General features: G+C 47.6%; 1 protein-coding gene and 1 long non-coding RNA gene across 3 annotated transcripts in view; one reads left to right on the top strand and one right to left on the bottom strand.

Moving 5' to 3' along the window:
* Positions 1-1,716: 1,716 nt before the first annotated feature.
* The window catches only part of Bid (BH3 interacting domain death agonist), a 38,637-nt gene continuing 18,339 nt past the window's right edge, over positions 1,717-22,014 (bottom strand). For both annotated transcript variants that reach the window (XM_003461768.5, XM_063258652.1), the window contains exons 2-6: positions 12,905-13,009; positions 8,491-8,698; positions 4,782-4,921; positions 3,846-4,058; positions 1,717-2,486 (exon numbers count right to left, since the gene is read on the bottom strand). In XM_003461768.5, the coding sequence (XP_003461816.2) occupies positions 2,475-2,486; positions 3,846-4,058; positions 4,782-4,921; positions 8,491-8,698; positions 12,905-12,916 (585 nt within the window). In that variant the 5' untranslated portion in view covers positions 12,917-13,009 and the 3' untranslated portion in view covers positions 1,717-2,474. The remainder of the gene's footprint in view (positions 2,487-3,845; positions 4,059-4,781; positions 4,922-8,490; positions 8,699-12,904; positions 13,010-22,014) is intronic.
* Positions 9,179-16,463, top strand: LOC134478172 (uncharacterized). Its single transcript, XR_010050664.1, has 2 exons — positions 9,179-9,890; positions 12,211-16,463. It is a non-coding gene; the product is annotated as an uncharacterized LOC134478172 (long non-coding RNA).

Here is a 22,014-nt window from a genome sequence, read left to right as displayed (position 1 = left end):
AGGGATCCTTGAACATCTCAGCAGTTTATGCTGGGTCCTGAGAGGGGAGGCCAGGAAGGATTTGACCTGAATTCCCCAAACACCCCAGAGAAGACTTAGAAAACACCAAGTGGCTTTCAGAGGAGAACGTTTTTAACAGAGTTCCTATCATTTTTAGGAATTTCTGTCACAATTCAAATATTTTAAAAACAGTGAAAAACATTCTGTAAATCGAAGTTACTCCTAATTACGTTCATATAAAAGCCTATGCTACCAGAGCAGAGTCCTGCAGCTTCCAGGATGCACCACATCATGACTGGAACACACCCAAGATTTGAACATTTGTTTTTGACACAGTGAAATTTTTTTATATAGCATAGGAGGAGGGGGGATAACGTTACTTTACAACCCAGAAGGTGTATTAAACCTGGTCTGGAAAAATTTACACAATGGCCTCTCAGAACAGTATTTAAATAGCAGCTTACCAGGGCTGGGATTTAGCTCAGCGGTTATAAGCGCCTGCCTTGCACAAGTGCGCAGTCATGAGTCCAATCCCCAGTACCAATTAAAAAAAAAAAAGAAATGGAAAATAAAAATTGGGGGCTGGGGATTTAGCTCAGCAGCATAAGCTCCTGCCTTGCAAATGTGTGGTCATGAGTTCGATCCCCAGTACTGATAAAAAAGAAGACAAAAAAAACAAAAGGTAAATAGCTTACTGTATTCATTTAAGTCAAACAGCAGAAGGTAAAACTGCTATAAATGATCAGTATTATAAGAGTCTGGGATTATTTGCTGTTAGAAATCTCTTTTCCATCAACTTATATTTGCCTGTTGTTTTTAATTGTCCCCTTTGGAAGGAAGTACCCTACTGAGAAGTAGGGTAGGAAGGAAGTACCCTACTGACTGTAATGACTGGTACATGTATGAATGTGGACATATGTATGATTTGACTTGTTCCCACTGTGATATTCCACTCTGAAATAGTCAAAATAGTAACATTACTGGAGGGTTTACTTCCAAATTGGTAGCCTCCATACTGCAGGCAAAATGTTTGCTTTTAGCATCTCTAACTGTTTGCCTGCACCAGCCTTAGTGTGGCCTGTTTGCTTTATTTATTTATTTATTGGTCTTTTTTGAGGTAGGGTTTCATTATATGGACCAGGTTGACCTTGAACTCAGTATGTAGCCCAGGCTGGTTTTGAAGTCACAATGACCCTCCTGCTTCAGCCTCCCAAGTGCCGGGCTTACAAGCGTGCACCACCACACCTGGCTGTGTGGCATGTATTTAATGCTGACCAAGAAGCGTAGTTTTCTTTTCTGATGAAACTGAAGGAACAAAAATGTGATGGGTAACAAGAAATTACTCATTGGTACTTCATTATTCTTGTTCGTGAACTTTCCCTAAAGCATCCTATTCACAATAAGATGGGCTTTACAGTGAAAGTGAAAGGGGACTCTGCGACATGGACCCAGCATGGTCACCACCCATCGCCACACTTGCAAACCAGTCCTAAGGCGTGGCCTCCTGCATGCCCTTCCTAAACGGGCGCTTTGCCTTGGGTTGTTCTGGCCTTTCCTGAGTGCGATAGGACTGTCCTTGTGTCCTGACCCATTCCATCCTTTGCGTCTCTAGGAAAGGGTGCCTCGTTAGTGCCGCCTTTGAAACCTAACATCATTCTCAGCCTGGAAGCTGAGTGAGACACTGAAGATATAAAAAAGGCTTTAACCATCAGCTGATGAAATTTTTATCAATGCTTTCATTTATTAGAAAGAAAAACAGTACATATAAGTACCTGACTTTGAAAAACAGTCACTGACATGGGCCTTTACATCACCAATCACAACTGTCAATGCCTGAGGTCCTCCTTGGCTCAGGAGAACAGAGCTGGAAATGCTGCACACCTAATATGCAGGTCGGAGTTTCCCATATTTGCCAGCAGCACCTGAGGCCAAAACTCTGCGCCACCTGGTCTACACAGCAGACTGGCTTCTGTGCTGTTTAGAGACCTCTCGTCTGGGTGGAATTCCTCCCTTTTGTAAGGCTATATGCAATTTTCCTCTGAGCCTTGCTTTCCTCAAACAGGACAAGCTGATGTTAAGACCATGCTCAAGATTGTACTTTAATAAACAGTAACTTTTTTAGCAAAAAATTTAAGTATGATTCTTTTCTTCTGCCTCACAGTCTGCTTTTCGATTCAATTTAAGTGGAAACCTGGACAGCTGAAATAAGGCACAGGTGCAGATGTAGCTGACAGCAAACCTGTTAAACATCACCAGGCTTGCATTCTGTTATTCAAGTATGTCAGTGCAGACGCTGCTCAGCAAGTAGCCGGCTTAAATACCATCCTGAAGATGAGAGAGAAAAGTTGATGTCCAGCACCTGTCCTCTCTGAGGCATTGATTTTCGTGGCCACGGTATCTCCTCCTTTGGAGGTTCTCTATGCTGGTGTCACCATGTCAAGTTTTAGCCAGTAGTGCTCCTGCAAGCCATCCACTCAGTCCCTCTCCTAAGCAAGAAAGGAAAAACCAGAAAGAATGAGCCTGTGAATTCACAAACAGGATTCCATGCTTACAAACACGGTTCCCCAGGCAGCAGGTGTGAGGCTGGGGTCAGTGCAAAACACATTGTTCAGGGTCCTGTGGGCCACATACCCCACATCCCCGCTTTCGCTGCCAGGAGGTGCCCGAGCTAACAGGCTTCCAGCCTCGGGAAGCACTCAGTCACCGACGGTGTCCGGGGCCTCTCAGGAGGTCAGCCCCGCTAGCCGGGCAGTGTCCGCTGACCCTCCTGTCTCTCACGCCTCTGGAAATGCTGCTTGAGGAAAGCTGTCCAGGAATTCCTTGCAGATGACCTTCCAATAGTTCAGCTTGGCTTCACCCCTGCCTTAAGATTACGTTTACCCTTCCTATTGTAGCTGTCTGTACCACTGAAGGACTGCACAGACAGAGCGCTTTAAAGGCTATAAATACCTATTAAAGGGGCAGATGCTGGATGCCTGAACAATGCTCTGACTTATAAAAATCTCATCCACCAATACTCAGAACTGGCAGATTAGGTACATCCACCTGCCTTCCCATGGGGCCGTGACACTGTGGCCACCGGGGCTCATCCTGGGGGGCGTCACAAAGACTGAGACTCCGTATCCAGGGACAGATGTGCCCCCTGATCACCTGAGAGAGCTGTTAAGGCCCCTGCTTTTCTGATTATTCCTTCAGTCTCTCCTCAGGATCTTGTTAAGAACTTTTCTTCCCCAGTTCAAGGGACTGAACCCTGCAGCTACAGCCTCAGCCTTCTTTATGTTTTGAGACAGGGTCACACTGAGTCACTTAACCTGCCCCCCCGGGGGGCTCAAACTCCTGATCTGCCCGCCTCCTGGGTTAGGCTTCAGGTACACATTACCACAACTGGCAGCGAAGAGGTTTTTAAATTACACTTGTGTGTGAGATACCTGAGGCAGCTTCTTTTTTTCTTTTTGAGACAGGGTTCACTATGCAGGTCATACTGGCCTTCAGCTCACTTTGTAGCCCAGGCGAGCTTCAAACTCATAGTGATCCTCCTGCTTCAGCCTCCCCGATGCTGGCATTGCCATGCCCAGCTAGTAAAGATGTGTTTTAAGAATTTGAATTGCAGTTACATTTGTGATGCATGGGAAGCTCAGCCCAGGGCCTTCAGCCACTTTCTGTTGTGTCCTCATGAATGTACAGGAGGCTGTGTCTTCCCAACAGCCTTCCTTGTGGTCTGACAGGCAGAGGGCTAAGACAGGCTGCAGCAGAGAGCACTGGTGGGTCTCTGCACCGCACAGGGAACCGTGTGGGCCGGAGGGGACCTCATGACATGGCAAAGGGGTGGCGTCCCTGGTACTTACATTTCTGACTAAATCCCTCACGTAGGTGAGCAGGTTCTGGTTAATAAAGTCCACAACTGTGTCATAGACCACACGGAACAAGCGTGGTGTGTGATCAGCCACCTTTCTGGCCAGCAGCATGGTCATGATCAGCACGGCCTTCTCCTGCTCCACGTCTGCGGGGCAGGTCTGCATCACCTCCCCCAGGGTGGCGGCCAGGCAGTGCCTCCTGCCCTGCATGGGGTGAGCACAGGCAGTTACCAACCTCGTCCTTGGAGAAGGACACCCACTCACCAAGCCCACCAGGACCCTCCGCCACTCCCTGCCCTCAGGCGCCTAAAGAATTGGTAACCTTCCAGGTGTCTCAGGCCCACCCAGTTAAAAGGCTCCCCTGATTCCCTGAACAGGACAGGCGCTCTCAGAGCACTGGAACCGAAAGGACCTTCAAGCTCAGGGACTCTCGCAGAATCAGCCCTGCAGGAAGAGTCTCACTGTGCTGCTCTGAGGGTTCTGTGCCACACCCTGGTCTCTGTCCACCACACTGGGCAGGCGGCAGTGTGGCTGCTATCTGTGACCCATGAAGCCAGGAAGGGTGGCAGGCTAGCTTGTCACTCTTTCAGTCACACATGGGTGACTTAAAAGTTCTCTGCACCATCTCTGACTGGAGGAACAGAAGACTGACTTACTTGCTAGACTTTCTGGGAGTTTTATCCTTAAGCTCTGGACCCTTGCTTTTGATGCAAGGTTGTTAAATCTCAACCAGCTCCACCCCACATTCCCAGTCCTCTCATTAAAGCTCCAGAGGGACAGTCTGGAAGGGGTCACCTCACAGGCTGCTGGTGTGCTGATGACAGACGGGGGACAGGCTTTGCTGGCTGTGCTGATGGATCAGAAAGTCCCTGCCCTCCCCAGGCACCCAGAGGCACCCAGCACAAACCGCCTGTCAGAGTCACTGACCTCAGGTGTCAGACTGGAGTCCCTGAGCTGCGTGCTCAGCTGGTGCACCACGGAGGCCTGGATCTTGTGCTCCATCTCATCCCCGATTAAGGCCAGCTGTGAGGCGATGTGCTGAATTAGCTCTTCTTGACTTTCAGAATCTGAATGTTCAGACAGAGGGCAGCAAAGACCAAGAAGATTCAGGAAATGGCACTGCTTGACCCCCTTATCCCACCCAGCCCGCTGCAGGATCAGGCGTGACTTCCACCAGGAGCAGACCAGCTCCTGCCACCACAGCCTGCTCTGGCTACGGTCTGCCCCGGCCCAGCCCCAGCCTGTCCTGGTCCGGCCTGGCCTGGCCCAGCTGTGCTCTCCATGGCTCAGGAGAGGCCTGCATCTCCCGGATCACAGACTCAGCAGCTGGGGCATGAAGACAGCCTGTGTCGCTGCTGCCTGGGAGCCCGGGACAAGTGTGGCAGTGGCCTTTAGGAAAGAGCTGCTGCAGTCACCCGCCTGAGTCCCATCTCCCCAACTCCCTGGCTGTGAGGCTTCACAGTGTGTGTGTGTGTGTGTGTGTGTGTGTGTGTGTGTGTGTGTGTGTCCCCCGCTATGGAACAGTGGTGGAGAGCACCTTGCTCCCCAGCCCCTCTCCTCAGTAAGACCCCCATCTCCTCCAGCACCCATGAGCCCTGAGCTTCCGCCTCACTGTGGTGCCCACAGACTCTGTCTGTCCTCCTCACAGCTGCCCCTCTGCCTGAGGGCCAACACTGTCCTGCCTCACCTCCTTTACTCTGTCCTGGTCCTTTCCTTCTTTTCTGTCTTTTTTTTTTTTTACCTTGACACTTGCTCCATATTTTACCTATTTCTGCTGTCTGACACCCCTCCTAAATATAACCTTCTAAAAGCTTTAATCTCTTTGGCCAACTGTCAAATACCCAGCACTTAATGCATGGAGCCAAGATACAGTTGTGCACACTTGTAATCCCAGGTACTTGGGAGGCTGAGGATCACAAGTTCGAGGCCAGCCTGGGTAACTTTAGGAGGCAGAAGAAGAGTTAAGTGATTGTTTAGGCTAGGGATTGAGGGTCTCCTTAGTATAAAACTTTTTTTTTGGGGGGGGGTGCTGGGGATTGAACTCACAACCACATACTTGCAAGGCAGGTGCTTATGCTGCTGAGCTAAATCTCCAGCCTGAGGGTCTCCTTAAATCCTGTGCTCAGAGTGTCTCATTTGGTTCCCCTGCAGCTTTTTTGTTTAGTTTTTCAAGACAGAGTCTCTGTGTAGTTTGGGTTGGCTTCAAACTCATGGTGATCCTCCTACCTCAGCTTCCCACACACTGGGATCGCAGGCATACACCGCTGTGCCTGGCAGCTCACTGGAGATTTGTGTGTGTGTGTGTGTGTGTGTGTGTGTGTGTGTGTGTGTGTTCGTGTGTGCGTGTTCGTGTGTGCGTGTGTGCAGTGCTGGAGATGAAACCCAGCTCTTTCATAGGCCAGGCAGGTGGCTGGGCACTGGGACACTGGATACTCCAACACTTCTCTACCTTGAACCTTCCCAAGGCTCACTTCTGCCTAAATGACAAGCCATGCCCTAAGCTCCAGTTCCCTCTGACTTAACTTCCCCAACTGCCTTCACACATTCCTGCCACAGCCAACTGTCCCCGGCCCCTTTCCCAGGACCTGGGCCTTCCTCTCTCCAGGTTTACTGGCTTGACAGCTTTCTCTCCTCCAGAGAACAATACTGTATCATCCTGCAAGGCCCAGCTCAACTGCACTGGGGCCAGGAAGTTTTTCCTGATTCCCGACAGAGCAGCCAGCACCCCCGTCTCCTCCCAGCTCCTCTGGAGCCACCCTGTATCCCCCATCTGCCAAAACCTTCCCACCTATTCCAGTGACTCATGTCCACACCCCCTCTTCCCTTTGGCCACCAGCTCAGGGACAACAGCATGGCATCTGATTCATCTGTGCCCAGGCAGGCTGAGCTGCCAAGCCTCAGCAGGTACCTAGTCTACATTCAAATCCCCACCAGAAGGCTGGGGAGGTTGAGGTACAGCCCCACAGTACCAATGCTACTTGGGTCAGGCCACGCTTTTGACCAAGACCAGTGTCGAGAACACCAGGAGAAACAGTTACTACTCCTGATGACAAAGCTTCTGCTGCCCAGGCCTGCGCTGAGTCCTTCCCCAAAGGAGACCGGGTGCTTTTCTCAGTCTAGGACCAGCTGGCTGAATTCGAAGGCACAGAGGCTTTGGTGCACTGTGGTTAGCGGGGAGAGCCAAGCACATACATCCCCATTCAGAGGGCAAAGGCCAGACCAGCCTTTGGTCTCCGCCATGGCCACCAGAGGGCAGTGTTGCCTCTGAGCACCAGATGTGGGCAGCAGCCTTCAGGGCAGGAGGCAGGGCTGGCCAGTGGACCGAAAGCCTGGGACCATGTCCCCAGAGTCACTGTGGCTTTTCAGGGCAGTGACTCTACCCAGGGTCAGAATCTCCTATGGAGTCTTCTGGGACAATATGCTAACTCAGGTGCCCAGAAGAGGGCCCAGGCCTGTGCATTACACAAATGTTCCTCACGCCATGGCTTGCGCTCTGCCCCGAGCGCCAGCTCCCTCTGACTTAACTCCAACTGCCTTGGCACAGCCTCTCCACACCCAGCTGTGCACTGCCCTCTCCCAGTGCCGGCCTCCTCCAAGCGCTGGCAGGCGCTGGAAGGTGACAGGACCGGGAGGGCCCTAACTTCGGCATGGACTCCTAATTTGCCAGCGTTATTGGGTGGCAGTAAAAACTGAGGAAGTGGAGCCTCACTGAAGAGCCAGGTCGTGACCCAGAGGCCTTGGAGATTAGACCTTGTCCCTGACCCCTTCCTCCATCTCTCTGCTCCCGGGCTGCCTCACAGCGAGCAGCTCTCCCCTGGCACCTCCTCCCACCATGCCCTGCCTCACCTCAGGCCCACAGCAAGAAGCCAACCCCAGCAGAGGTCCAGCCTCAGCCTAGACCTCCACCACTGGGCGGGAATTACACTCGGTATAGCTTTGGAGGAATCCAAACCCCAGCTGGATTTGGAGCCAGTCATCTGGTGTCCCCAACTAGAAATGAGGTGCAGCATACTTCGTGTCTAGTTGTCTTTCAGGTACTCACAAATCAGAGCATGTATAAAAATTAAAAACTCAGATTCTATACAGGATACAAACATCACCATGAAAAACCTGGAGCTCACACACCAGTTCACCTCGGCCTGCACTGCATTAGATGTTACTGGTGCGGTCTCACCAGCAACATCCCAATTTACCAAATCAGAATGCCTGACAGGGACCCGGCACCCACTACCTTTTAAAGCTTCCTAGGTCTCTGAATTATTTAACCCCAGGAGACTCCTTTGAGTTCCATAAGCCAAATCAATGGCTTCTAACCTTTGATTGTACAGACTGTTGAGAAATTTGGTAAAAATGCTATTCTGCATTAGCACAGACAATCAGGGCTTCCCCTTGAAGCGAGTGTGGCTTGGGAGGGAAGAACTTTCTAAGCTACCCCCAAACAGGGAGATAATGAGGGCAGTACCACAGGAAGCACTCAAGTATGGACCGAACAACCCCAGGACACGACGGCATACAGGTGACTGAAACCTCAGGGTGCAGTGGAGCCCCGAGGTCCCAACCAGGCTGTGGGCCCTATACATTACTGGACAGCAAGGGTCACCAGATCTGGGGAGAAGGAGGCACGCATGGTGTCTACCTGCCTCTCTTCTTCCCCCGTGAAAGTGGCTGAGCCGGTTGCCGTCCGTCTGCAGCTCATCGTCATGGTCTACCTCCGGCCTACCAGGCAGCTCCTGGCCCAGTGCCTTCAGCTCAGAGTGGAAATTACTGTTGTCGCGGCTGCAGAGGAAGCCAAACACCAGCAGGTCTGTCACGAGCTCACCCCGGGTGCCTGCTCCATTGCCGACCTAGGATGAAAGGCGAGTCAGGGAGGCTGCTGGGATTGGGCCAGCATGTGGCCCTCCCTGTAGCTGAGCTGGCTGAAGATCCTCCCTGGTCTGAATGAACAGGACAATCCTGTGATACCAGGAGGGCTCCTTGGGCAGAGATGGATTGCAGCACTAGTTTAAAGTAGAGAGCCACCTAAAGCTCCAGCTGTGCAGGAAACAATTTGCTTGACCTCTCAAAAACGTGGCTGGGGTGAGAATCCACAGATTGAGAAGGGAAAGTCAGGCAAATATCACCCCTCACACGCACCCTTGAATGTCCATGCTGTTTGCTGAGACCCCCTGTCAGCTCAAGCCACCCTTACTGGCTATGGCTTTCTTTTCCATCATCTCCTTTGTGACAGGCTGTTATGGTTTGTGTCCAGAGGTTCCCCCAAAGCCTCACTCATCATGGGGGCAGGCTGCTAGAATCTGTGATTGATTCATATTCCAATGCTGGGGTTATGTGTGTGAGTGCTACACCCACCCTAGGGGTAACCTGTATACAATGTAAGGGACAGAAAGAGTCTTCTCTCCACACTTCTGTCTACTCTTTCATGATGGGTTTTTTTTTTTTTTTTTGTCTTTTTCCTTTTTATCGGTACCAGGGATGAACTCACGACTGCCTGCTTGCAAGGCAGGCGCTTATGCCGCTGAGCTAAATCCCCAGTCCCTCTCCTGTCTACTCTTACTGCTTTTGCTGTCTTCCCTGCCATGAACTGTTGCCTTCTGCCATGAGCCACCCTGCCTTGGAGCCAGCTGATTACAGACTGACCTCCACAGAGTATGAGCTACACAAACTTTTTCTTCCTTAATTTTGGGTATTGTGTATTTTGTCCAAGCAATGAGAGAAAAATAACTGACACACAGGCCTAGGATAGCACTGGGCAGCAGATAGGTCTCACCAAGTCCTGGGAACATTGAGGACAGGTCAACACCTGCCTGGGGCTAGCTTGGTCTACTTCCGGTGGGTTTGCCTATAAGCAAAATCTCACAGGGAGCCCTTCGGGTGGCTCCTGCTCTGACCCTGCTCTCCATCTTCCTCCCCTTCTCCATCTTCATCTCCATGCACAGGACCTGCAGCCACAGCTCAGTTCAGGGCAGAAGCTCTGGGAGCCACCGGAGCATTTCTGTGCCCTGACCATATCTGGAGATGGCTGATCAGCAAAGGAAGGTGAGTACTGGGAGCACCAGCAGCTCCAAGCACCCAGACCAATCCTAGCTCTAGAATGAGAGGAAATGGAGGGCCTGGAAGAGCCCGGCTTCCAAGATCCACTCAGACAAATGCCAAGCAGCCACATGGGCCGGAAGATAGAGCCAGAAGGTGAACGTGCAGGAGAAAAGTCTTTTGTCATCTAAGTCTCTACCAATTTACACTAGGAAGACTAAAAACCTTTCATGGGATGTTTAAAGGGCACACGGTTTCAATTAAACAAAATGCTGGGCTATAGCTTGGTGGCAGGAGCTCTGCCTAGCATCTGTGAACAGAAACACATATGAACAAGTAAAAAGAATAAACTGGTACGTGTGCTACTCTTCAGCCTTTACTTCCTCAAGTCACCCAAACAGGAAAAGCTATGTGAAAGTTCTACTGTATCCAATCATTAGGATTCCTGCATGTGGTTCAGCCAAGCAACTCAAACATACTTCGTTTCTTCCCACGGAGACAGCCTGCTTAGACGGGAAGAAAGCAGGACTGCGCCAGTGCTATGGGTTGAGTTGTGTACCCCAAAAAAGAACCACCCAAGTCCTAACCCCAGATACCCATAAATGGAATCTGCGTTGCAAACAGGACCTTTGCAGATATAGGCAAGTTAAAATCCTTAACTTCATTTAGAATGAGCCCTAAATCCTACAACTGGCATCTTTGTAAAAGGAGAGGGAGATTCACACAGGACACCTGGGCGATGCCATGTGAAGACAGAGGCTGGCACAAGGGTGCCGCATTCCCAGGCCAGGAAGCACCGGGGCCGAACGAGAGAAGCAGGGAAGAGACCTGCAGGGCCTCGCACTGAGGCCCTCACCTCACACTGCAGACTCCAACTGTGAGGGCATCGAAGTCAGGACCTTGTGCTTGCCAGCCAGGCACAGTGCCACGGAGCCGCATCCCCGGCCCATAAACCTCTGCTGTTTCGTCACCCAGTGGGCGGCACTTTGCTCAGCAGCCCTCCATCTGTCCAGGGACTTCCCTCCAGTGCAGGGCTGGCAGCCGGCTTTCCAGAGTCAGGGTGCCACCCCGGGCTGGGTGCAGGTATTCAACACAAGTTCAGTGATCTTGGTCTTTTCCACATAAAATAAAAAGAGAAGTGGCTTAAGAGGGAAGGGTGCCAATGAGAGAGGAGGACGAGGATCCAGTAGGGATCAGCAGAAGTCAACGGGAAAGCAGAGGCCAGAAACCTGTGTGGGCAGCATGGGCTGTGTGAGCATTGCAATCCGAGAGCAAACTGAGCTTGTGAGCGGCCGGATATGGACCTACGTCCTCATTAGTGAATGCCTCAGAAGAAGAAAGATCCGATAGTTACCTGTCGTGTTAGATGATAGGGGAAAATATGTTGAAACAAGACAGGAAATCCTGCTGGACATATTACAAAACTGATATATAAGAGGCAACAATAATTCTCAATATAAAATCAATTTCAATGTAGAGAGAAAGACGGAAAACACCCAGAATGTTTGATAAACTGGAGTAAATAATCTTGGCGCTCCAACCTGCCAAGGACAGCATCCAACAACAGCAAAAATGAAACCAATCTCGCCTACTATTTTCCCTTTTCTTTTCTTCCTTTTTTTGGTCTTTGGGAGACAGGGTCTCACTAAGCAGTTCAGGTTGGCCTTGAGCTCAGCATGAGCCCAGATTGGCTTCGACTCACAGCAATCCTGCCTCAGCTTCCCGAGTGCTGGGATTACAGCCATGTGCCACCATGCCTGGTTACTCACTCTATTTTTCAACAGAGACAGACAGACAGTCAGACAGACAGACAAAGAAGGCTATAGCATGGATGAACCTTGAGGTCATTATGCTGAGAGAAATAAGCCAGTAATAAATTAATAAATACCGACTTGGGCGGTCCTAGCATGGCAAATCCACAGATTCAGGCAATACAGTGGTGTCACCCTGCAGGAGTGGGTGAGCGCTCGGGATTTAATGGGACGGTTTCGGTCAAGGCAGATGAAAAAGCACTGAGGGACAGGGTGACGGGCTATGCCTTTGCCACCACACATGCATTTACAGTCCTTGAGCTGTGCATTTAAAAACACTTGAGTGATAATCTTCCCTAGCCTTTTCTTTTTTCGGGGGTGTTGGGTGTGGAACCCAGGGTCTCGTGCCTGCTAGGCAAGTAAGCTACCCTGAGCTGCACCCTCAGCTCAAAGCAGTGACTCTTGTTATATGCATTGTACAAAAAAAATTTTTTTAATTGTAGAAAAAAATACAAGAAAGTCATACATATCTACAATAGGATGAAAATTTCTTTTTTGTTTTGCTTTGTTTTCAGACAGGATCTTGCTATGTAGCCCAGGCTGCCCCTGAACTTGTGATGCTTCAGCCTTGCCTCCTGAATGCTGTGCATCTAGGATGACAGTTCTGAGAAACGCCCGAGAAAACCGCTCACGCGCAGGGAGGAGCCAGCTCTGCGGAACCGGGGTCGGCTGCCTAACTTTGGGCTGTCTGCTTTCTCGCTTGGCAGGTGAGGGGAGCCATCATGCCCTCCCTCCCACCCAAGGGCCAGGCTACGTGAGAGGAAGGCGTCTCTGGGTGCTCAGTCCCTGGCTGCTCTGCGGGGAGAATGTGACAGTGGTGCTTCTGCCTCACTGGGCCAAGAACGAGGGCACGGAGAGGAGAGCAGGCGGAGAGGGACAGAGGTCCTCAGACAGATGCTGCTGTCGGTGACAGGAATGAGTGGGAGCCCCTGAAGTCCTGGCTGCTCACGTGACCAGCGTTTCCCCCAAACCCACAGTCCCCCATCCAGCTTCCAGGCTAAAAGCCACAGCCCCACCGTCTGGAAGGTGACCCCACACCCTACTCAGAGATGCTTCCTGGTGGGGGGTGCAACAATCTCAGGGACTCAAACGTTGGGATTCTGTGTGCCCCTGGGACTCCTCACTGCAGAGCTGTCACATATGGCATTGCAGGGGCATAAAAATATTCGAGGAACGAGGCCCCCACCCCCCACAGAACCCGGCACTGACCTTGGCATCCATGGCACCGGCAGCGCTGGAGCCTCCTGCTCCCTTTCACTCAGCTGTGGCACTTGGCGGCCTGGAACAGGACACACACTCGGCAGGTGGCTTAGCCTGCAGGACACCCGTGAGGGAAGGAAGGAACAGGTGGGCCTGAGCAGCTGAGGTCCCTGTCACCCTGTCCAGCCGACCTCGGGTGCTCAGCCTGGGTGCTTGTTTTCCCATTTAATGCAGAACCACAGCAGTGCCTGGTACCCATGAGCAAGCTCTGGTGTCTGCCTCAGGCCAGAGCCCTGCCAGGGCCCTTGGCAATGGCCGGTCCTCCTGTGTGCTCTGACTGACCCTTTATTTTAAATAAATACCTACATTAGTTGGTAACTTTCCTATCAGAATAAACTCAGCTAATGAAAACATATCTGAGGTTGAGTACAGTGGGGCACTCCTATAATCCCAGCACTTAGGAGGCTGAGGCAGGAGGATCTTGCAAGTTTTGAGCCTACCCTGGGCTACAAAATGAACCCAAGGCCAGCCTGAACTGCATAATGAGACCCTGTCTCAAAAAGACAAAAAACAGGCTGGTCCGAGTGCAGTGGTGTTTACAACTAATTGATCACAACCAGTTACAGATTTCTTTGTTCCTTCTCCACTCCCACTGCTTCACTTGACTAGCCTAAAAAAAAAATAAAATAAAGTAAAAAAATAAAAAACAAAACAAAACCAAAAATCCCCCAGAAACATACCTGCAAGTTTTCAGAGAATTTGTCTTTCTTTTCTTTTTTTGGTTCAATAATTTCATTGAAAGATATATCTCTTAGTACCAAACATAATGGGAGTTGTTTAGCTTATGTCTGCCAGCTCAAAATTAATACTGATGTTTTCAAAATATTGAAATGTATCAGCCTTTTGATAAAACTGAAGTTATCAACAAAATGTGGTTTACAAAAAGTTAAAGGTAGAATAACTGGTTGTTTGGTTTAGTTTTCCATGTTTATTTGTCTATAATATGATGTCCTTTCTGGATACATTCAGGCTTCAGGCTGCACTGAGTTACTGTTTACAACGCCAGTAACATATGCCTGCCTCCTCATGTTCACTGGCTTCACGGAGGTGCCAAACACTGCCTCAGCAATTTCATGACAATGTGGAGGGGCCTACTTAATTTTCTTAACACATAGTATGGAAATTTGTGGAAGTATATTCTATTCCTTTAAGAAACAAAACCAGCAGCAATGTCAGTTGTGTTTTTTTTTGTCTTTTTCGTTTTTATCGATACCAGGGATCGAACTCATGACCGCCTGCTTGCAAGGCAGGTGCTTATGCCACTGAGCTAAATCCCCAGCCCCAGCAATGTCAGTTTTATAGAAACAGTCTGTTACGGCTTGAGTCTGGATGTCCCCCGTCCCCCCAAAGCCTCATGCAGTCACGCAGGCGGGATTCTAGAGTTTGTGAGAGACTCATGGTCCGGTGCTGGGACTATGGGTGTGGCCCACATACACTCTAAGGAACAGAAAGAGCCTTCTGTCCATGCTCCTCCCCTTTGCTCTTGTTGTTTTTGCTGCCTTCCCCTGCCATGAATTGCTGCCATCTGCCACGTGCCACTCTGCCTTAGAGTCAGCTGATTACAGGCTGAAACCTCCACAAACTGTGAGTTAAACAAACATCTTTAAATTTAAATGTAATTCCCATATAGAAATAAAATTCTCACCTCTGAATTATCTATTGCTTGCATTATGGGTGTCAATAAACCATTATATCATCTAGAATCTAACCTTTATTAGGCCTTTAAAAAGTGCACATGTGAAATGTCAGCTTTGATGTAAATCCCATAATTTAAAATTTAATATTTAAATTAAGTAGGTTACCATTTTCAGTATCACCTACATAAAACATAGTGACTCAATATAGAAAGTTAGATTAATATTAGAAATGAAGATTCACTATTTACCTTTTTGGGGTTGTATTAACTATTTCACGTTCATGCCTTTAGCTTTACAGATGAATTCAAATCTAAAGAATTCTACTACCGCATTGGATTAATCAGACAGTTTCTCCAAGTTGGAGAATCACACTAACCTAGTTATGGTATTCCAAGGTTTCATAACTTAAACCCATTATAACATCACAGAATGTATAGGTCAGAGTTGTGGAGAAAGGTTTCAAAGAAATGATTTTTTGCTGCTGCAAAAATACTATTTATGGAAAGAACAAAAAACCCCAACTTAAAGAGATGAGGATTTAGCTCAACAGCACAACCACCTGCCTGGCAAGCACAAGGTCATGAGTTTGATCCCCAGTACCAAACAAACAACAAAAAAACGCCCAACTTATCAAAAGTTTGTCTAAATACTACTTGCTGTTCAAAGTAAAATTTTCATACCTGTCTCATAATCACTTGTAGATATGTCAAATGTTAATATTTGCTTTCAAGTAGGATAAGAGATATCATTACTATTGGTTTTACAGCCAAATAAAAGCAGCTCACTCTAACACACCCAGGTGCGTGAGCTAGCTATACCTTCATTTTAGACAGGAAACTCAGTTAGAGAAAATGTCTCCATGCCAAAGCCAGAGAACTGAGTTAGACTAAGATCTTTTACTTCCAAGTCCCTTTGTCCTGCAGTCATCCTGAGGCCACTGTCAAATGCAGATCCAACAAGCCTCATGCCATAGCCCTGTGGCTGAGTCTCACCACATTCCACAGGGTATCCAGCCCATGGAGTGGTTTCTAGGGTCAGCTGGCATGGCAGAGGCTGTGGCTCCTTGGGGCGACCAGCCTGTCCTCACCTCACCCACGGTATGTGACAGGAAGGGCCTAGCAGGTGAGGCCAAGAGGTGCAGGTGGGGGAGCTGTCCTGGGCTATGGCAAAGTGGGGGGGCTATGGGAATTTGTGGCATTATTACTGTGACCACTACCACAGCCACTCTGTTCTTTCAACCACAAAAATACAACCCATTTCCTTAGCAAGCTTTATGATCTCTTTCCTTCTTTTTAACAATGCTGAGCAGGCAAACTTGGGTAATTTTTTGAGGCCACAGAACTACTCAGTGATATGCAGGAGGAAGTGGGTCAGTTCCCTCTAGCAGGCCATGAGGCTTCAAAAAGCAGGTAAGAAAAATGGCTAATGTACAAAGAAAAGACCTTCTACAAAATGATTATAAAGAATGTATTTAGCTGGCCATGGTGGCACATCCTGTGATCCCAGAACTCTGGGACACTGAGGCAAGAGGACTGAGTTCAAGCCCAGACTGGGCAAGTTAGCAAGATTCTGTCTCAAAATTAAAAAGAAAAAATTATAAAGGGAGTGAGGTAGAGATATAGCTCAGTGGACCTGGGCTCAATCCCTACAACCACAGACACACACCAAATGTATTGGACAATTATACAAAAGATGAAATTTGTGCCAGGCATGGTGGCTCATGCCTATAATCCCAGCCTCAAGAGGCTGAGGCAGGAGGATCATTGTGACTTTGAGACCAGCCAGGGTTACAAAGCAAGCTCAAGGCCAGCCTGAATTGCATGGAGAGACCCTGCCTCAAAAAAAAAAAAAAAAAAAAAAAAAAGATGAAATTTTCAGGGCTGGGGATTTAGCTCAGCGGCATAAGTGCCTGCTTTGCAAGTGCACAGTCGTGAGTTTGATCCCTGGTACCAATAAAAAAAAAAAGATGAAATTTCCATGATACATAAGCCAACTTAATCCATTATAAACAACTGACTGGACAAAAATCAACTGGAGACTAACTTAAAAACTTTTTCCATATAACTCTAACACACTGCTGGACATGTAAAGTAATACAATCACTATGCAGGGCAGATTGGAAGAGCCTCAGAAACCTAAAAACAGAACTACCGAAGATCCAGTTTCCCCACTCCTTGGTGTTTATCCAAAGGAGATGAAATCAGCACACAAAATAAATGTCTGACACCCACGTCTCCTTGGCATGGTCCGCAGAGCTCGGGCGTGGCATAACCAAGGTACCCATGGATGGATGGATGGATGCTGACATAAAAAGAATGATACTCAGTCTTTCTGCAGTAAAGTGGGTGAAATGAGGGGTTAGTTCACAAAATGAAACAACTGAGACGCAGAGAGACAAGCACTGTGTGTCCTATCCTATGCATGTCAAAAAGTCCATGTGGCATGGAAGTGTAGCTTGGTAGTAGAGTACCTGCCCACATGTGTGAGGCCCTGGCTTCCACTCCGGCGCTGGAGTCAAAGGCAGCAAAAGGCAAGAAAGGGCTCAGGGGTCAGAACACCAAACTGCAGAGCTGCAAACACAGTTCAGAGGTCGCATGAAGGCTCAGTACGTACAAAGTCCTGGGTTCAACCCCAGTACCAATAAAACAAAAATAAAATGCAATTTTTAAAAAGGGGTAGCTCAGGAGTAGAGCATGTACAGGCCCTGAGTTCAGTTCTCCAAATACAGAGACGGAGACAGAGACAGACAGACAGACACACAGAAAGAAAGAAACAAAGGCAGGCAAGCAAAGTAAGCAGGCTGGAGTCAAAGTAAGCAGGCTTGGGGCATCAGACTAATTCTGTCATCAAGCTCAGAAAAAGGGTTGTCAGATCCGCATTTATTTTTTAGAATGTGTCTATTGATGAAGTATTAATTTTATGAGTTTTATTATGTTAAACAATGAGTATTTAACAAGAAAAAAATATCACAAAAAAGTACTGAATTTTTAATAGTATTTATACAAAAGCATCAAAAATTTTCAACATTTTTTTGCTGTACTGTCTAAAAAAGAACAGAAATAAATTCTTATATAAACTACAATGAAAATACCAATAACACTTTACCAAAAAACCCTCTTTACTTCAATGATCCCACCTATGACAGTCTGCACACTTGAGAGCAGCACATTCACACACACACACACACACACACACACACACACACACACACACACACACACTGCTTACACTGATAGCATATGCATTCTGCTTTCATGGTTTTTTGTGTGTTTATGTTTGGAAATGGAAATCAAACTCAGGTCCTCATGCTTGCCAATTCCTGGCATTTTTGTAGGATGGGGTCCCACTGTGCAGTTTAGGCTGGCCTTGAACTCACACTGACCTCCTGCCCCACGCTCCCAAGTGCTGAGACTACAGGTGTGAGCCGCCACAGGCTGGCCTGGAGAACAAACCTGCTATTCTGTCTGGAGGCTCTTATGATACTCTACAGTGTGCAGTTAACAAAAACATAAAATATCTATAAAAGAGAGCATTAAATTCCTAATACACAGTACACTTGGAATATCGACATTTTCACATCAGCTATGTATTTGCTTACAAAACCTAAAAGATAACATCAGAAATCAATTCCTATGCAAACTACAATGAAAATACCAATGGACCTCTACCACAGAAATAAGCTTTGCTTCAACTGTGTCACCCAAGGAACTCTTCACACATGACAACTGCACGTTCCACGCACACATCTTGTTTACCCCGACAACACACACGCTTAGCTTCCCTCTTCTATGTGGCAGCCTCACCCCTTTCTTCTCTTCCTGTTTTGTTAGGTACTTCCTGCTACACTGCACAACCTGCTTGGCAGGGAAATAAGGTACCAGTAAAAGACAGTATCCAACATGTAATGATGCTTAGAATGACATCAGCATTTTCACATCAGCTGTTTACCTGCTTACAGGATCTGAAAGATAACACCAAAAGTAAAGACCCATGTGAGCTACAATACAAATGCAAACAAAAGTACCGCTCAACTGTCTCACCCAAGGCAGTCTCCACACATGAAAACTGCATGCTCCACACACAAGCACGGCTCACACTGAGGGCACATATATTTTATTCTCCTGTACTTTCTTGTGGGGCACAGCTGGCATCTCTTTTGTTTTCCTGTTGTTGTACTAGGCCTCTGTGATGCTGTGCCTGCCTGCTCACCTGTCAGCTCACCAGTGTGCTCCACAGTATTTTTGTGTAGTTCCCAGGGCAGAAACATTTTGTTTTTCATCTGCTGTAAATGATCTCTGGTCCCACTCTTCTAAGATTTCTCCAAAATATTTTGCACTTGCTATTTTCTTTGTAAATTATCAAACTATTTGTGCCACACATTTACGATGCAGTAAAGCACAGCTACTGGCCAATGCTGTGTGTTTCAAGTGACATCACAGTTCTGCATAACTGATCACATCTACTGCACATCTGGTTTTGTTGTTGAAAGTTTCTGTCTCAGGTTTCCCATCTGCCTAGATTTCCCGATCAATATTTCCATCAGCATGTAATGTTGACATCAGCAGTTCCAATTTGTCTTTCTTTGTCATATACAAGGTCAATGTTATAGCATTCTGAAACCCAAAGATTGTACTATGTAATTCTGATTTGAAATTGCAACATTTCATTTGGAATTTCTGCTTTGTTTCTGTGTAGTTTCTACAATGGTCAACTTGTGCCCTGTTAGCAAATGTAACATCAACTGGAAACCGACTGTGGAATGTCACAGTCTGATTTGTTTGGGAGATGGGAGCACCAAGTCTGTTCACAACATCATTTGATTTAAGACCATACGAATAAGGACCTGATGGCTGAGTTCCAGGGTAAATGTCTAAAATGAAAGCATAAATCTTCACATATACAAGAGCGTACATTTTTATGCCATATTTTGACCCATCACTTTTCAATAAGTCTTTTACATTTCTGTGATTACCATGAGAAATCCCTGCTAAGTACAGCAGACCTATAGATGTCTTCAGGTCAGCTAGTGGGGTGTCATAATAAATACATTTTAAAAATTTTTTTTAAATAAATAAAAACATTTTTAATATGGCTGTTGGTTCATACAGTACATTTTACTTGCATTTGAGCTTTTGTCTATTTCATAGCATCTTGTAGCATTTCGTCTGTTATAATTTCCAGCACTGAATGTCAGTGTTGGCATTCTGTCTAATACATTTCACCCCAGCCAAGACCATCGTTATATTTTCAGATCTGGTTCTAACATTGGATGTTTCCATTCGGTTGCCCAGCCATTTCTCAACCTTTCACCTAGTCAGATATGTACTCATATTGCTGTTTTCTTTGTCACCTGTATCAAAGAGGCCTGCATTTCCTGTGTCTGTATCAGTTGATTCTTGCTCCATTTCACCATCACAGGAACTGTGGCTCACATGGCCAATATCAAAGTCACCATCACCACAATCATTACCATCATCATCCACCCATCCACGCCACACCTCTCTTCTGTTATGAAACCCTAATGGAGCTCCTTCATCATCCATGGCTGAGTGGTCTGATGATTTACTTTTGACCTCTTCTATACTGCAAATCTGGTTTCTCATGTGCCATTGTACTGAAATGGGCTACTTCTACCAGAAAAAGCAAGAGAAAACTTTTATTTAACAAATCCCAGAGTGGAGTGGAGTGGAGTGGACTGGAGTGGAGTGGAGGAGAACCCTGCTGGACTCTGTGCAATGCTCAGGTAAACATATGTAAAACAAAGTTATACGGGGCATAAAGTGGTGAAGACCCCATTTTTGCTTTTGCATACATGTACACACCTTGCCAGTTTGTCACATCATGGGGGTAAACACATAGATTGTTTCCTGTATCTCTCAGGGAACGGTACTGAAACACACTACTGTTATGCTACAGTACAAATTCACAGTTGCAAAGTAAGGGATGGTTTTGTGAACCCCGTCTTGTGTATCTGGGGCTCACCCTGATAATTTCTATGCATGCATCAAGAATATTAATTAATCAGCTCAGCCTCCTTTTGTTTGTTTTGCAAACACAGAAGCAGAAAGTACTGAACAATTATTAAGGTCACAAAATAAAAACTACTACCTTTTTGGGGCTTGCCTTGTAGAATTTACGCTGGTCCTGAACTCATTAAGTAGCTGAAAGTGCTGCAATCCTCCTGCCTCAGGCTTTCAAGTGCTAGGATTACACATGTGTGTAGCCCAGCTGAAAATTACTGGACTAATAGAAGTCTCTACTACTTGTCACCCTGAGAGAAGAAAGCTGGTTGGTTTCACCCAGAGTCCCTATAAAAGTCTGTGGGATTCTTCAGTGGGATAAACGAAGGCAACCAACCAAGGGAGAAGGGCAGGGTGACTAGTCCTAAACTGGTGGTGAGGGCCATCAGCCCCACAGGTGTCACACCGGACAGAGACTGGAGGCAGGTACCTGGAGGAGGGAGAGCTGCTGCCTGGAAGAGGGCTCGGGCAGCCAGGGTGCTTACTAAAGGCAGCCACGAGGTTTCCTGGCTGCCTGCCTAGCTCAGGGCAGATTCTGGGCTTCCTGGAGCGAGAGCAGGAGCTCCATTCCACCGGCCCAGCCATTTCCCATGTGTGTATTTGGCCACTCAGCACTGTTACTCGGGTCCTCCAAACACCCACAGAATTCCTGGTCCTCACTGAATGCAGACGTCCTGTGCTCCAGTTGAATGATTTGGGGATGACAATGCGCAATGTAGGTACCATTGCTGCCCCTGATTAGCATGTTTTGAATTTTTTCTTTTTTTTTTTTCCTCTCTGAAATAAAATCGATTTGAAAACAACAATACGAACAAAATTTTAAAAAATATCCTGGTCCAGCAGGGAGTTACCCTCTTTACCAGCCTATAGCCAGGACCCAGGCCAGTTTTCCTGGCAGGGCTGTGAAAGCACCTCGCCATGAAGTCAGCCTTAATTCCTTAAAGCCAGGTGTGTAGCACATGAGGCGAGGGCTGGAAATTCCAGGCCAGCCAGAGCAACTCAGTGACCGCATCTCAGAGAGGTCTCGGATGTAGCTTAATGGCACAGCACTTGCCTGGCTTGTGTGAGACCCTGGGTTGGATCCCCAGTGGAAGGAAGGAAAGAAGGTAGGAGGGAGGGAGGGAGAGAGGGACAGACGGAGGAAGGGAGAAAGAGAAATAAGGAGCATAAAAACAAAGAAAAGAAAGGGAAAGAAAGAAAGAGGGAGAGAGGGACACAGCTGGTCGGGTTGGTGCTGGTTACCTGAGCATCATTCACTGCAATTTACCCAATTATGCTACCAACTTGTCTAATTATTTTGTCTTTATTTACTCATTTATTTTTTTGAGACAGGGTCTCACACTATAGTATAGTCTGGCCTTGAACTCACTGCCTCGGCTCCCAAATCCTGGGATTACAGGAA

This window comes from Cavia porcellus, unplaced genomic scaffold (assembly GCF_034190915.1).
Source record: "Cavia porcellus strain 051 isolate PalLab524CR breed Dunkin Hartley unplaced genomic scaffold, mCavPor4.1 scaffold_11, whole genome shotgun sequence".
Lineage (NCBI taxonomy): Eukaryota > Metazoa > Chordata > Mammalia > Rodentia > Caviidae > Cavia > Cavia porcellus.
This window is presented reverse-complemented; position numbering and strand designations above follow the sequence as displayed.